Source organism: Phoca vitulina, unplaced genomic scaffold (genome assembly GCF_004348235.1).
Source record: "Phoca vitulina isolate PV1807 unplaced genomic scaffold, GSC_HSeal_1.0 scaffold33, whole genome shotgun sequence".
Classification (NCBI taxonomy): domain Eukaryota; kingdom Metazoa; phylum Chordata; class Mammalia; order Carnivora; family Phocidae; genus Phoca; species Phoca vitulina.
Genome location: NW_022589736.1, coordinates 15,866,106 through 15,879,375, shown reverse-complemented (window position 1 = coordinate 15,879,375; position 13,270 = coordinate 15,866,106). Strand labels below are relative to the sequence as shown.

The 13,270-nt window shown below is 40.5% G+C and overlaps 1 protein-coding gene across 2 annotated transcripts in view; it reads left to right on the top strand.

Annotated features, from left to right (window-relative positions):
* Positions 1-10,862, top strand: part of FAM107B (family with sequence similarity 107 member B) — a 220,069-nt gene extending 209,207 nt beyond the window's left edge. For both annotated transcript variants that reach the window (XM_032425566.1, XM_032425567.1), the window contains 2 exons: positions 6,964-7,114; positions 8,118-10,862. In XM_032425566.1, coding sequence (XP_032281457.1) covers positions 6,964-7,114; positions 8,118-8,234 — 268 coding nt within the window. In that variant the 3' untranslated portion in view covers positions 8,235-10,862. The remainder of the gene's footprint in view (positions 1-6,963; positions 7,115-8,117) is intronic.
* The last annotated feature ends 2,408 nt before the right edge of the window (positions 10,863-13,270 follow it).

Below are 13,270 nucleotides of genomic sequence, written 5' to 3'. Positions count from 1 at the left end.
TGTTCCCTCGAGTACCATAGTGTAGAGAGGATGTCCTTTGAGCTTAGAGGGAAATCATCTAAATCCTGGTTTGCCATTTATCTTGACCTACTTTTATGACCTTGGACAAGGTCCCCCTTCCTGAGATACGTGTCTTCATCTATAAAGTGGGAGGTAAAAATACCCTTCTTCTAAAACTTAAATAATAACATGTATGAATGAATACCTACTAAATGACTGGTGTATAATAAATGCTCAGTCCCATCCATGTTCCATTTCCCATGGAGCATCATCAGAAAATTCCCATTGCTTTCCCCCATTTTTCCCTGAAGCGTGCTGGCCTGGCTTTTGAAGTACATCAAGAAGAGAAAAAAAAAAGAAAAGGCAGGAAGAAGGCAGGTTTCAAAATCAAATGAATATATCTCATCCTATGTTTTGGGGTTTTCAAGATAAGATCTTAGTTTAGTGGGGTCCTCTCATTAGAAATACAACTGGTTTGTGGAATGAAACCTCTCAAGCAGTTTTTTTTTTACTTGCTAGAGACTGTGGGGTTTTTATTTCTAAATTTTCGTGCCAAATGACAGGAAGTTTCACATGGATAATATGTATGTTTGGTTAAAGGATAATTGTACTTGATTACTGGTTTGTATCGTTACCAAAAGTCTGCTTGCTTTTCTACAATTCGTAAAGGGCCTTCCCGTATTTTATCTTATCCAGTGATCTTTCCAGTAATCCAGTGTGTGTTATCTTGGGGTCACCCTTATTTGATATGTAAATAAGGAAAAACTCAGAGAATAAACATAAAATTCAAGGTAGTTCATACAGATAAATCAAGTAGAGTAATAATATCAGTCAGAAACAAAGCAGAGAAGAGAGAGGGAGACAGCAGCGAGATCCACCTGAAGCAAGTGTTCTGTGGAGCCCTGTACCTTTGCTCTACAGAGGCACTAATTTGGCTCAAAGCCCTGGAGCAGTTGGTTCACAGAGCTTTTCGGTTACATTTTATTTTTTTTCAATTATTTTATTTATTTATTTTTTTATTACGTTCAACTAGCCAGCATATAGTACATCATTAGTTTTTGATGTCGTGTTCAACGATTCATTAGTTGCGTATAACACCCAGTGCTCATCACAACACATGCCCTCCTTAATGCCCGTCACCCGGTTACCCCGTCCCCCCACCCCCCCGCCCTTCTGTAACCACAGTTTGGTTCCCGGAGTCCAGAGTCTCTCATGGTTTGTCTCCCTCTCTGATTTCTTTCCGTTCAGTTTTCCCTCCCTTCCTGCCCCTGTGGTCGTCCCTGCTATTTTAGAGATCATAAGATAAGAGCAGAGTCACTCTGCTTTTTAGACCTATTAGGAGAACAAATACTCATAGGTATTTTAACTCTGAAACCTACACACTTTGAAGGATATAACTGTGTTCCTCTACTTAGCATCTTTTGGACCTAGCCAAGTTTCAGATTAAAAGTCTTTACATTTTGAGCTGGTTACAGTCTGCCATTAGGTGTGATTATGAGGACCGTTGGTCAGGTTCTCCAGTGCTGTAGGTGCTCCCAGGGGCATTATTTCAAGAGGCATTATTTTTTGTAGCTGCAAGATGAGCGTTCAAGAGGTCTTAAAAAGATAGGGATATTTCTAATATAACTTAGAGAGATTCTGTCTTCTCTACAAAGAGTTCTTTTGGCCACAAATAGAGAATACCCAGTCACTTAAACACATCCCTAAAATTAGTTCTTTGGCTTATATCTTCCAGTCAGTGGTTTCCACTTCCCTGTGTTTTTAGTTGCTCTTTATTGTATATGCTTTGCTAGACATAGAGTTCTTCAATATGTACTTGTTGCTCTACCATGTGGGAAAAAATATGGGAAGCTGAGTTAGAAGTATTTGCATTTAGAATCCACGCAGGTAGAAATGACTCAAGCCAAAAATGTAGATAAGACAGGCCATAGCACAGTAACCTCTTTGACATCGGCCACAGCAACTTCTTTCAAGATACATCTCCAAAAGCTAGTGAAACAAAAGCAAAAATGAACTTTTGGGACTTCATCAAGATAAAAAGCTTCTGCACAGCAAAGGAAACAGTCAACAAAACAAAGAAGCAACCCACAGAATGGGAGAAGATATTTGCAAATGACACTACAGATGAAGGGCTGGTATCCAAGATCTATAAAGAACTTCTCAAACTCAACACCCAAAAAACAAATAATCAAGTCAAAAAGTGGGCAGAAGAGATGAACAGACACTTCTCTGAAGAAGACATACAAATGGCTAACAGACACATGAAAAAATGTTCATCATCATTAGCCATCAGGGAAATCCAAATCAAAACCACACTGAGGTACCACCTTACACCAGTTAGAATGGCCAAAATGGACAGGGAAAGAAACAACAAATGTTGGAGAGGTTGTGGAGAAAGGGGAACCCTCTTACACTGTTGGTGGGAATGCAAGTTGGTACAGCCACTTTGGAAAACAGTGTGGAGGTTCCTCAAAAATTTAAAAATAGAGCTACCCTATGACCCAGCAATTGCACTCCTGGGTATTTACCCCAAAGACACAGATGTAGTGAAAAGAAGGGCCATATGCACCCCAATGTTCATAGCAGCAATGTCCGCAATAGCCAAACTGTGGAAAGAGCCTAGATGCCCTTCAACAGATGAATGGATAAAGAAGATGTGGTCCATATATACAATGGAATATTACTCAGCCATCAGAAAAGATGAATACCCAACTTTTACATGAACATGGAGGGGCCGGAGGAGATTAGGCTAAGTGAAATAAGTCAAGCAGAGAAAGTCAATTATCATATGGTTTCACTTATTTGTGGAACATAAGGAATAACATGGAGGACATTAGGAGAAGGAAGGGAAAAATGGGCGGGGGGAATTGGAGGGAGAGATGAACCATGAGAGACTATGGACCTGAGAAACAAACAGGGTTTTAGAGGGGAGGGGGGAGGAGGGATTGGTTAGCCCGGTGATGGGTATTAAGGAGGGCACGTACTACATGGAGCACTGGGTGTTATACGAAAACAATGGATCGTGGATCACTACATCAAAAACTAATGATGTATTGTACGGTGACTAACATAACATAATAAAATTAAAAACTACAAAAAAAAAAAGGCCATAGCAGAAGATTCCAAGATTAAAGAAAGGGCTGGAAATCCAAAGGCAACCCTCCCCCTCCACCCTAAGAAAAAAATTGGACCAGGAGATGTTTGGCTGGGTGTGTGGGGAGCTGTTCTTGGGGTGGAGGTGGAGGGAACGTAGACCCTTCTTTCACCTTTGTGAGCCTGATGCATCTGGGGTGGAGGCGGAGTGAATGTAGACCCTTCCAGGCGGCCCCTGGATGTATTCAGTGATTTATGTGAAAGGTAAAATGTAACTTTAAAAGTTGTCTGTACATTTCTGTCACTGGTGGTGGAAATATAAATTGTTGCAGGCTTTTTTGGAGGGCAGTTTGGCAATACCCATCAAAATATAAAATGTGTAGAAGCTTAGCCAGCAGTTCTACTTCTATGAATCTAGCCAACAGAAATACTTACATAAGAGTGTAAGTTTACATGTACAAGGAAGTTCATTGCCTCATTGCTTTTAATAAGGAACGATTGGAAACAACCTAAATGTCTGTCAGGGGAGTGGGAAAATTATGGCACTTCTGTACTGTGAGGTCTTGGGCAGATGTTGGGAAGAATGAGGACGAACTCTGCAAGGCTGTAGAAGGTATGGAAGAGCACAGACCGAACTCTTAGTTATCTCTGGGTGTGAGAATGGGAAGCGTCATGGGGCCAGGGCCTCTACCTTGTACGATTCTGTCCACATAGAATACAGTGTAAGTGGTGCTCCCAGGATTTGTTTAACAGGAGGAGTTTGGGTGTGCTTTACTTTTTATTTTACATATACATATATGTCACCTAACCCGTTATTTTGTAAAGAGCACACACTAATTTTTTAAAATTTATTTTAGAGAAGGGGGGAGGGGCAGAGGGAGAGGGAAAGAGAAACTTAAGCAGTCTCCATGCTGAGCGGGGATCCTGACGTGGGGCTCGATCCCATGACCCCAACGATCTGAGCCAAAACCAAGAGTCGGACACTTGACCAACTGCTCCACCCAGGCGCCTCTGGAGCACGTATTAATTTTTAAAATTGTCTTGGCCTTCTGATTTAACAGTTACTCAGATGACTCCTAGATGCTGAGACACATTGGTTGATTGACATAATTTAGGGAACAACCACTCATCAGGTCACAACCACAGGAAGCAGACTCAGAAATAACTGTTGGTGTTGAGTGGTTCAAAGCCACCAGGACTTGAGCACCTGTCAGTCATAAAGGAGTTGAAAGTACTTGTTAATTATATATGTCACAATTGATTAAAGCGAATCAGCTGTTAACCACACACAGAATGACACTGTAGTCTTTGTGAGATTTGGAGAGGCTCATTTCTGTCTTTGGGCACTCTCTGTAATCTGATCCAGTTTTTGACTCAGAATCATATGGGCGGTGCTTGACTTTTTCCATTCAGCACAGAAAGTGAAGTGATCTGTTGTGATAAAATATTAACTAAATTTGTATGACTTTTTGACTGCTGTTAAGTGCAGAACATTTATCAGATAAGCACCATTTTCCTGAGCCTTCTGTGACTAAATATTTTATCTTACTGCCACCATTGTGTAAAATCTTTGACTAGAAAATGAATACTAGATATTAGTTAAACCCATTCATAGGCTGCAACAGAATGTCATCTTAGTGTTCATACATTAAAGTTTGTTCAACAGCCTTTGCATAATCCAGAAGAATTTAATAACCGTTGAGGTTAATTTTGTCAATGAAATAAAGGGAAAAGAAAATGTTTGAAGTTTAAATTATGCAGATAGCTAAATTCTTAATCCTAAAATTTAAATCCCTTAATTCTGTCTGTGCTGTCGTACTGAGGCATTTTAATAATCATGAAATGGAGCAGGTCTCTACTCAGATTATTTACAAACAAATTTTCCTACATTTGTTGTGAGCAAAGTACCATAAGCAGTTTTTATTGCACATAGTATTTAATTTCCAGAATCGTCTGTCCATACTTCTGTCGACATCATAAGAGCTTAGTAACTGCAAAACAAACTAACTAAATTATAAAAGTTACACTTGTCTTTTGCTTCTTTTATTTTGGCTGAATTTTAATATTTTTCTTTCTTTTTTATCAAAAGTTCTAATGAAAATTGGGAAAGTGGAGACATGTATGTTATTTTGACTATCCTTTATCTGTAGTGATGGAATATACTGATCTTTAGTCTGTAAACAACAACTTTGAAAAATTTGTGATTTAAAAAAAATGTAGATAGAAGAGATGCCAGAATTTTTAAAAATTATAGTTAGATAAATGAAGAAGTGTGAAATTGAGGATTCATTCACAGATGTCATAGTGTGAGCTTGAAAGAACATTGAGATGAGTGTGTTGTTGAGTTTCTTACAACCAGAGCACACACTTTGGAAATTGTTGTTAGATTTAACAGTTACTCAGATGACTCCTAGATGCTGAGACACATTGGTTGATTGACATAGTTTAGGGAACAACCACTTATCAGGAACGTCTGATTTATAGACTAGCAGTCACCATTAGCAGGACCAGACGGTGCATGGGAAGGTGCCTGGGCCAATCTCAGTCCTGGGTGGATTCAGCAGGGCCCTTCCTGCTGCCCAGAAAAGCCTGGTCCCTGTGGGGTCAAGTGTGCACGTGTGGATGCACGAGAGTGAATATGCCCACCATCACTTAATGCCCTGTGTTGCCTGAAACTGACAGTGTTCTTCCTGTTTTCTGGTTTCATTTTTATTTTAAATGCTCTTAGTAAATGTCAATACCAAATTGAGATGACTTAAGAGCTAGGAGAGACTTGCTACAGAGAAAGGGAAGACAGGAGGAGATAGGCTGGCAAAGCCAGCACCTTGAAAGCCTGGACTGGAGAAATCTTCAGGAAATGGTAGAAAACTATAGACAAGGAGAGTCCTCGCTAACAGTTAAATACGACTTTCTATCTAAGGAGATGCCCTTGACTTACTTCAGAGATTTTGGGTGGAGGGTTGCTAGCGAATGGTCTAAGCTTTGGTTTTGTTTCTCCCCATCTCAAGAGATGGCAGCGTAATTTCTCTCTCAGAAATGTAGAACTTCCCTGCAGCCTGATGTCCGGGCATCGTCAGTAGTAAACAGCACATCTGAAGTAGTTCCACTGCGAGGAGCACTGGGAGTCTCCGGAGCAGAGTGCCCCGTGGGCCATGCACCCCCAGGAGCTGATGACATCTGAGACGTACCTGTACATATTCAAGAGCCCTCTGACAAATCTGAGAATTTTGGAAGAGGAGTCCACGGCCATTACGCTATTTAAATTTCTGTACTAGCCTATCTCTGGCTACCTGTATACATGGGATCAGGGGCTCCATCTTGGGAAGCTTCCTCTAAAACTTCAAGTGGAAGCACCTCATATTCTGGTCATCTCCATCATCACCATCTCCACCATCTCTGTCCTCTCCATCTCTGTCATCTCATCTTCTCCATCATCTCCATCTCCGCCATCTTCTTCTCCATCTCCATCATCATCATCATGAGTGATCATAATACCCGTTGAATGAGCATGCTGTTCCGACCTTCCCCACCCAAACCATTCTTACTAACCTTTGTATAGGCTAGTATCTGGCACATAGTAGGTGCTCAATGCATTTTTATTGAATGAGTGGATTCTGCTTACTCTTGGAAGTTGTTCTTGCCCTTTCTTTCATGCTCGTGCATTTCTGATACCACCTGTGTTGACTAACTGGTAGTATGCATCATAGTAATGCTGATTTAGTAGTCTCGTTTTCTCTGGCTGATACCTTAAATTTCTGTTTATGAAGGATGTGTCCATTAGATTAAAACTTTGTTTTCTTCTCTTTTCTTTTTTTTTTTTTTTTAGATTAAGACATTCTAATTTTGTTCTTATTTATTTATTTTTTGCAGGGGTCTTGCCCCTCAGAACAAGCCAGAATTGCAAAAAGTGATGGAAAAGAGAAAACGAGATCAAGTAATAAAGCAGAAAGAAGAAGAAGCACAAAAGAAGAAATCTGACTTGGAAATAGAACTATTAAAACGGCAGCAGAAGCTGGAGCAGGTAAGAGTGATGGGGATGAAAGTTGTCATTTCCTTTATTGAGATATATTTGACATTCAGTATTGTGTAAGTTGAAGGCGCACAGCGTGTTGACTTGGTACATTTTTACTGAGGTATGTTTGGCCCTGAGGCTTAGCTAGCACCTCTGTCACATCACAGAGTTACATTTCTTCTGGTTCTAGGAACAGTGAAGATCTAGTCACTTAGCAAGTTGAATGTCCATAGTATAGTTTTGTTGACTGTAACAACTGTCCTGTGTATTAGGTCTCCAGGACTTCTCTATCTACTGGCTGCAAGTACATACCCTTAAACAGCATCTCTCCCATTTCCCCAGCCCCTGGGAGCCACCATTTTACTCTCTGCTTTTACAATTTTGGGGCTTTTTTAGATTCCACATACAAGAGAGATCATGCAGTATTTGTCTTTCTTTGTTTGACTCAACTCAAAAGTTATCTTTTCTGTCCTGAGAAATAAGGATGTTGGACCAAGCAGAAATTGCCAGACCTATCAGATGTAAATGTTTATTGTACAAAAGGAAAATATGAGACAGAATGTCAGCAAATGGGCTAAAATACATTCAAGGTAAAGACAAGGATTCTACTGAGGACTCAGAAGAGATTCAGGAGGCAAAACCCAAACTGGGGAATATCCCTGAACTCACAGCAGAGTGTTGGGAGCACAAGCAATTGAGTGAAATTCAGCTTCACTGAAACTGCATGCAGAGCAGACTGTGCATTGGTCTCAGGATCTTTTTTCCTTAGCCTTGATTTTGGGCTCTCATCGTCTATGCTGTTGATGGTAGTACTAACTAGGGGGTTGCTGCCCCTGTGCAGGACGGCCGCAGGGCCCATACACATATGCACATGTGTACATGTAAGATGGAGACCAGGAGCGAATGTCTTCCCCTGGGGGATAGAAGGTGTTAGGGACTTTGGAAAGTGAAGGAATGTTTTGGAAAGCCTCTCAGTATGTAAATAATTTTCCTGTTTCTGAATTTCATTTAGCTTGAACTTGAGAAACAGAAATTGCAAGAAGAACAAGAAAATGCCCCAGAGTTTGTGAAGGTTAAAGGCAATCTCAGGAGAACAGGCCAAGAAGTGGCCCAAGCGCAGGAGTCGTAGGCCCCGGCAACAGAGACCGCGTGCCCAGCCCACCACGCGGGGAAGCTGTGAGCAGGCGCCTCCTCAACCAACGCTTAATCTCAGGGCCAAAGCCCCTGGAGAGAACCCCAGCCAGCAGAGAATTGTTACTTTAAAAAGGATTTGGTTTTGGTTTTCCTACAATCTGGGTGGATAAATGATCTGTGACAGTTGCAATTCCTATTCGCCAAACGAAGGACGTTGACCAGCACTTAAGTTGGGATAAGTTGAACCTGTGTTCAAAGACTTAAAAAAACAAAACAAAAAAAAAACCCCACAACAGCAAAAAAGAGGACACTGGAATAAATTCTAGAGAGTTGCACTACTTGGTTTTTCTTCCAGTCCAAGTTTAATGGGGCACAGAGCCTTTTTTCTTCTAAAATCTAAAGAAAATGTGTTTTGGTTCTTCCTTTAGTTATCTGTTAGATAATTTAGATCACATAGGATGATGTTTGACCTGTTACATCCAGTATTTGTAAAGTCCTTTTTGAGAATCTAGAATTTTCTTGTTTCATTTTACTTTCACCTGTGTTACATTGACACCCAAGAGTGTTAATGTTGAACACAGCTGTTACCTTTTTTGACATTAAGATTCAGAAATAGGGTGAGAAGGTTTAAAAATATGGAAAAAAATACATGTAAAAGATATAGAAAAACACATAAATGTTCATCTTGATCTTATTTTAATTCCTTTTGGTTCTCTGATATTAGAATGTGCTATGGTGACATTCCAGTTCGGAGAAGGCACATCATACAAATCCACCTATTGCTTTGATAACTGTTAGAATTTTGTTTGGTTTGGTTTTTGAATTTCTTGCTGAGCTAATCCTTTTATATGAAACAGTCTCCCAGTCCTTCGGAGAAGAAAAACTAGTCCATATTACCCAACTTCAGTGTCAAAAATAGAGGGTGCAAATCTTTGAGAGCAGTCTGGGGAACGCTCCCAAACTCCTCCAAAGAACAAGGAGGAGTTCTTTGGGTATTTTAACGTGAAACAAACGTAGGTTGGTCTCCAGGAGGCCTAGCTGGAAGGTTGGTAGCATTTGTGCATTTTGAGTATCATTAGAATCCAAGTTTTGAAGGATCACATACTGCTTCGCTTTTTTTTCTTGTGAAGAAAGATTGTTCCCCCGCTCTGTTGGAGGTGATGACCACTGTACGGCATCTCAGGAAGCACCAAGGTGAAGGGAGAGACTGCCCAGCTTCTGCACGCTAGCCAGCTTGCTCCCCGAAGTGAAGTCCCAGTCGAGCAGCAAAATCCTGATGCAAAATGCATTTGATTACTGCTGGTATGGGCAGGGGTATATTCTACTTGGGGTGATCTGGAAGAATTTATGTGGATTCAGTATGTTCTCCATCAAGATGATTCAGCCAGTCATTTCTACAGTGAAGAGTCTTCTTAAACTTCCTTTAAAGGCTCATAGAAAACTGGATCCCAAGCTTTTAATCCTAATAAGCATAGTAGAAATTAGCTTTCTATGGGAATGCTTTATGTTTTCATAGTTGACAGGCTCATATTCAATCCTCATGTGAACAAGGTAAAGGTAAACACGATGACAATATACTGCTAGTCAGAGGACATGTTGGTTACACCTAAAATGGGTGGTTTCTCATCAGTAAGTATTAATAAAATATGAGATGCTTAAGATAAAATGTTGCTCTATAATAGTTTGCTTTTGAAGGATGGTGATAACTGTTTTTTTCCCATCCTTCTAGCTTTTGAGAGAAGAAAATATGTTAAATGATCATCTTGAAAGTACCTTTCTGATCACACATTGATTGGAGTGCTTTTTTTGTGTATATGGGCTGATGATGAAATTTGCAAAATGAAGATTCATGACTGGCTCATAGCTTCTCACCTAACTGGATGTTGGATCTTAAGTCCTGTGCCCTTGAAGCAATTCTGCCACTTGATAAAATTCTCAAGGGCCCTGACAGGCCCCGTTAACAGGACTGATTCTGTTCCTAGAACTTACCTAGAATTCATTCTTCACTGGGAAGAAAAATTACAAAAGCATTTCCCTCCCAATCGCACTCACCAGTCTGCACAATGACGTGTAGTGAGTAGTACAAAGTCTGGCCAAAAGACTTGTAAATAGTGTGAAGTGATGTCTTATGACCAAACAGTGGAATGTACAGGTAGAGAAGCTCTCTGAAGTTGTCAGATTAGCTCGGCTCACAAGCCTGAGTTTCAAAGGGCGCCCGTCTCCCCTCCACACATTAATACTGTACAGTCCAAACTCCTAGGACTCAACGAACATCCAAGCAGTTTTGTGCTTTGAGCCACTTTTTGACAAAAATGGCTCCATTTTTCCACTCTGTGGTTTTCTTAAACTAGTTCAGTGTTTTATAGTCTCCTGGTAGTAAAGTAGTGTTGCTTTCTAAGCTACAACAAACGGTTGACTTTATTCTTCTATTCTGAAAAATCTTGACTTGTTTGAGTGTATATAGTATATATAAAGGGAGCCTTAATGGATTTGTTTTCATAATTTAATATTTTTTGTATTTGCTCTTGTACAATTGTTTTTAATGGAAAGTATTACAGAATTGAGGGTGGAATTCTTAGAACCAAAGTTATTCTTAATAAAAATCACCAAACGCTTGGACCATGAAGCTGTGTCTGTCTGATCTGTCGGAGATGGATGTCTGGCACTGAAGGTGGGGGCGCTGTGTTCAGCTCAAGGAATAGAAGGTGGTTTTAGGGTCTCCTTTGGTGACTGTCCTCTTTGACAGCCCCCCCCACCCCAAATTAGTTATGTCCTCTGCCTTGTGTCAGTCAGGCTGACAATTCACTGTGTCAAGCAAATTCATGCCAAGAGATCACGCTACTTTTTGTATAATGTGGTATGTTAGCAGTCGCGGTCAGTCCTTCAGATCAAAGTATTCTGAATTTTAGGTCACTTGGTAGGACAGTGGGAAGTATATTTTGGTAAGGGCCACTTTTTAATGCTGTGAGCTAGTACGTATGACATATCTGAAGTGTGACCATGAAATTATTCTATTTATTCTGCTAAATTAACGTAATCCTCAAAAAGTTACCTTGGGAAACTCTACACGTGATGACGTTGTACTATTATTTAAAATAGTTACGGAGATTCTGGTCTCTTTGTGCCTTTATTTTCCAGCCCCCAATTATTACTCAGCTTGATGACCCAACTGCTAGTGTCTTTGGACTCTATTTTGAAAATCAGATCTCCTCAGGGCAGTGCAGATTTCCTGCCTCTAAGGGTATACTGTGAGTTCTAAGGGCCAGTGCAGAAGATGGGCTCCAAAATGATTTGTGCGGTAGCTTCCTTCTTGGAATGCAAGCAGGCAGCTTCCCAAGGGCGCAATTCCGAGGCTGTTACTCTGTTTCCTGGAGCCACTCTATGCTTGTTTGTTTCTTAGAGTAATAGTAATAGATTTGAAAAAAGACAGGGCAATTAAAGTGTTTGATAACATTTGAAATGCCAAGTGCACCTAAAAAGTATTAGAATAAAACTGCCAGGCTTACATTTACTAGTATAATGAGAAATGGAGTGTTTTCTTTCTATGGTCTTAGGGTAAATAAAATCTTTATGAGGAAGCCTCACAATTACAATTTCTTCCTTTTTGTTTCCTCTTGAGAAGATGCAGTCTGATTATCAACTGGGGATGTTTTCAACATCTTCCCACTTGTTCCTAGATACCCTAGCAAGATGATAATTGCCAACCAGAGTTCGGTAAAAAGGACGCTTGGTTATTTATTGAGAGTATGCTGATTGCTGCTTGGGTGTTGTTGCTCCCAGGCCCCTCAAGGTTTACATGGACACACACATTATCTGTGTGTGTCCATGTAAATATATATTTACACATCTGCATTGGTATTTATTTTTATATCTCTAGTTACTGAAAATCATGAGTTCATATTAATACTCTCAAATCTAACCTAATAATACTTTCTAGCTTTCCTGTTTCCATATTTGTAGCTCCTTTCTCTAGCAGCGAACTCCTCCTCCATGTACTTATTAATTTCCACAACCACCCCCCCATACCTAACCCACCTCCTGCCTTCACTCAGCACCATCCCCACTCTGGTCCCGTCTAGTGGCTTTGTGGCTGAATTATCAAGGAAGGAAAGAAGCAAACATGTTTTTCTTGGACATTTGAGCATTTATTGTGAATTTAAACTAATTAAATTGTCTCAAACCTCTTAAACTGCAGATTTAGTATGCCTGCCTATTTTGTACCTTTCAAAACTCAAACGTACATGAACCATGCTGGATGTGTCAGTTTGCGTTCTCTGGAGAAACAGAGCCAAGAAGAAATAAGAAAGGTTTAGTGAAATATATGATTGATTGATAGGTAGACAGACAGACTTAGGAGGAATTGGCTCATGCAGTTATGGAGGCTGAGAAGTCCCACCATCTGCTGTCTGCATCCTGGAGACCCAGGAGAACCAGCCAGTGGTGTGATTAAACTTGAGTCTGAAGGTGTAAGTTTGAAAGCAGGAGACCCCTGTTCCAGCTCAGAAATCAGGCAGAGAAAGAGAAACGGAGTGAAACCTCCTTTCCTTCCCCTTTTGTTCTGTTCACGCAGGCCCTCCGTGAATTGGTTGAGGCCCCCCACCCTGGGGAGGGCAGCCTACTGAGCCCACTGATCCAAATGCCAGTCTCCTCTGGAAATACTCGCATGGACACACGCGGAAATAATGTTTAGTCTGGGTACCCTGTGGCCCAGTCAGGTCGACACATAAAATTAGCCATTGTACTCGAATACAATGGTTAACACAGTATTAAAAATAACTTACATAAACCTATTTTACAAGTCAACTTTTGAGCTTTATGTCCCCAAATTTTTTACTTTAAAAATACTTTCCTACTATTATGGCTGTATTTATTTTCATATCATCCTAGGGGTTCAGTCATATCTTACTCTATTTCCTGGGCTTGTAGTAATCTTCTACCAAGCCTAAAAGAAAAGGAATTCCTCAGAATGAGAGCACCATCGAAGGACAGGGAGCCTGGCCCCATAGTGCAAAGCCGATTGAACCATGAGCC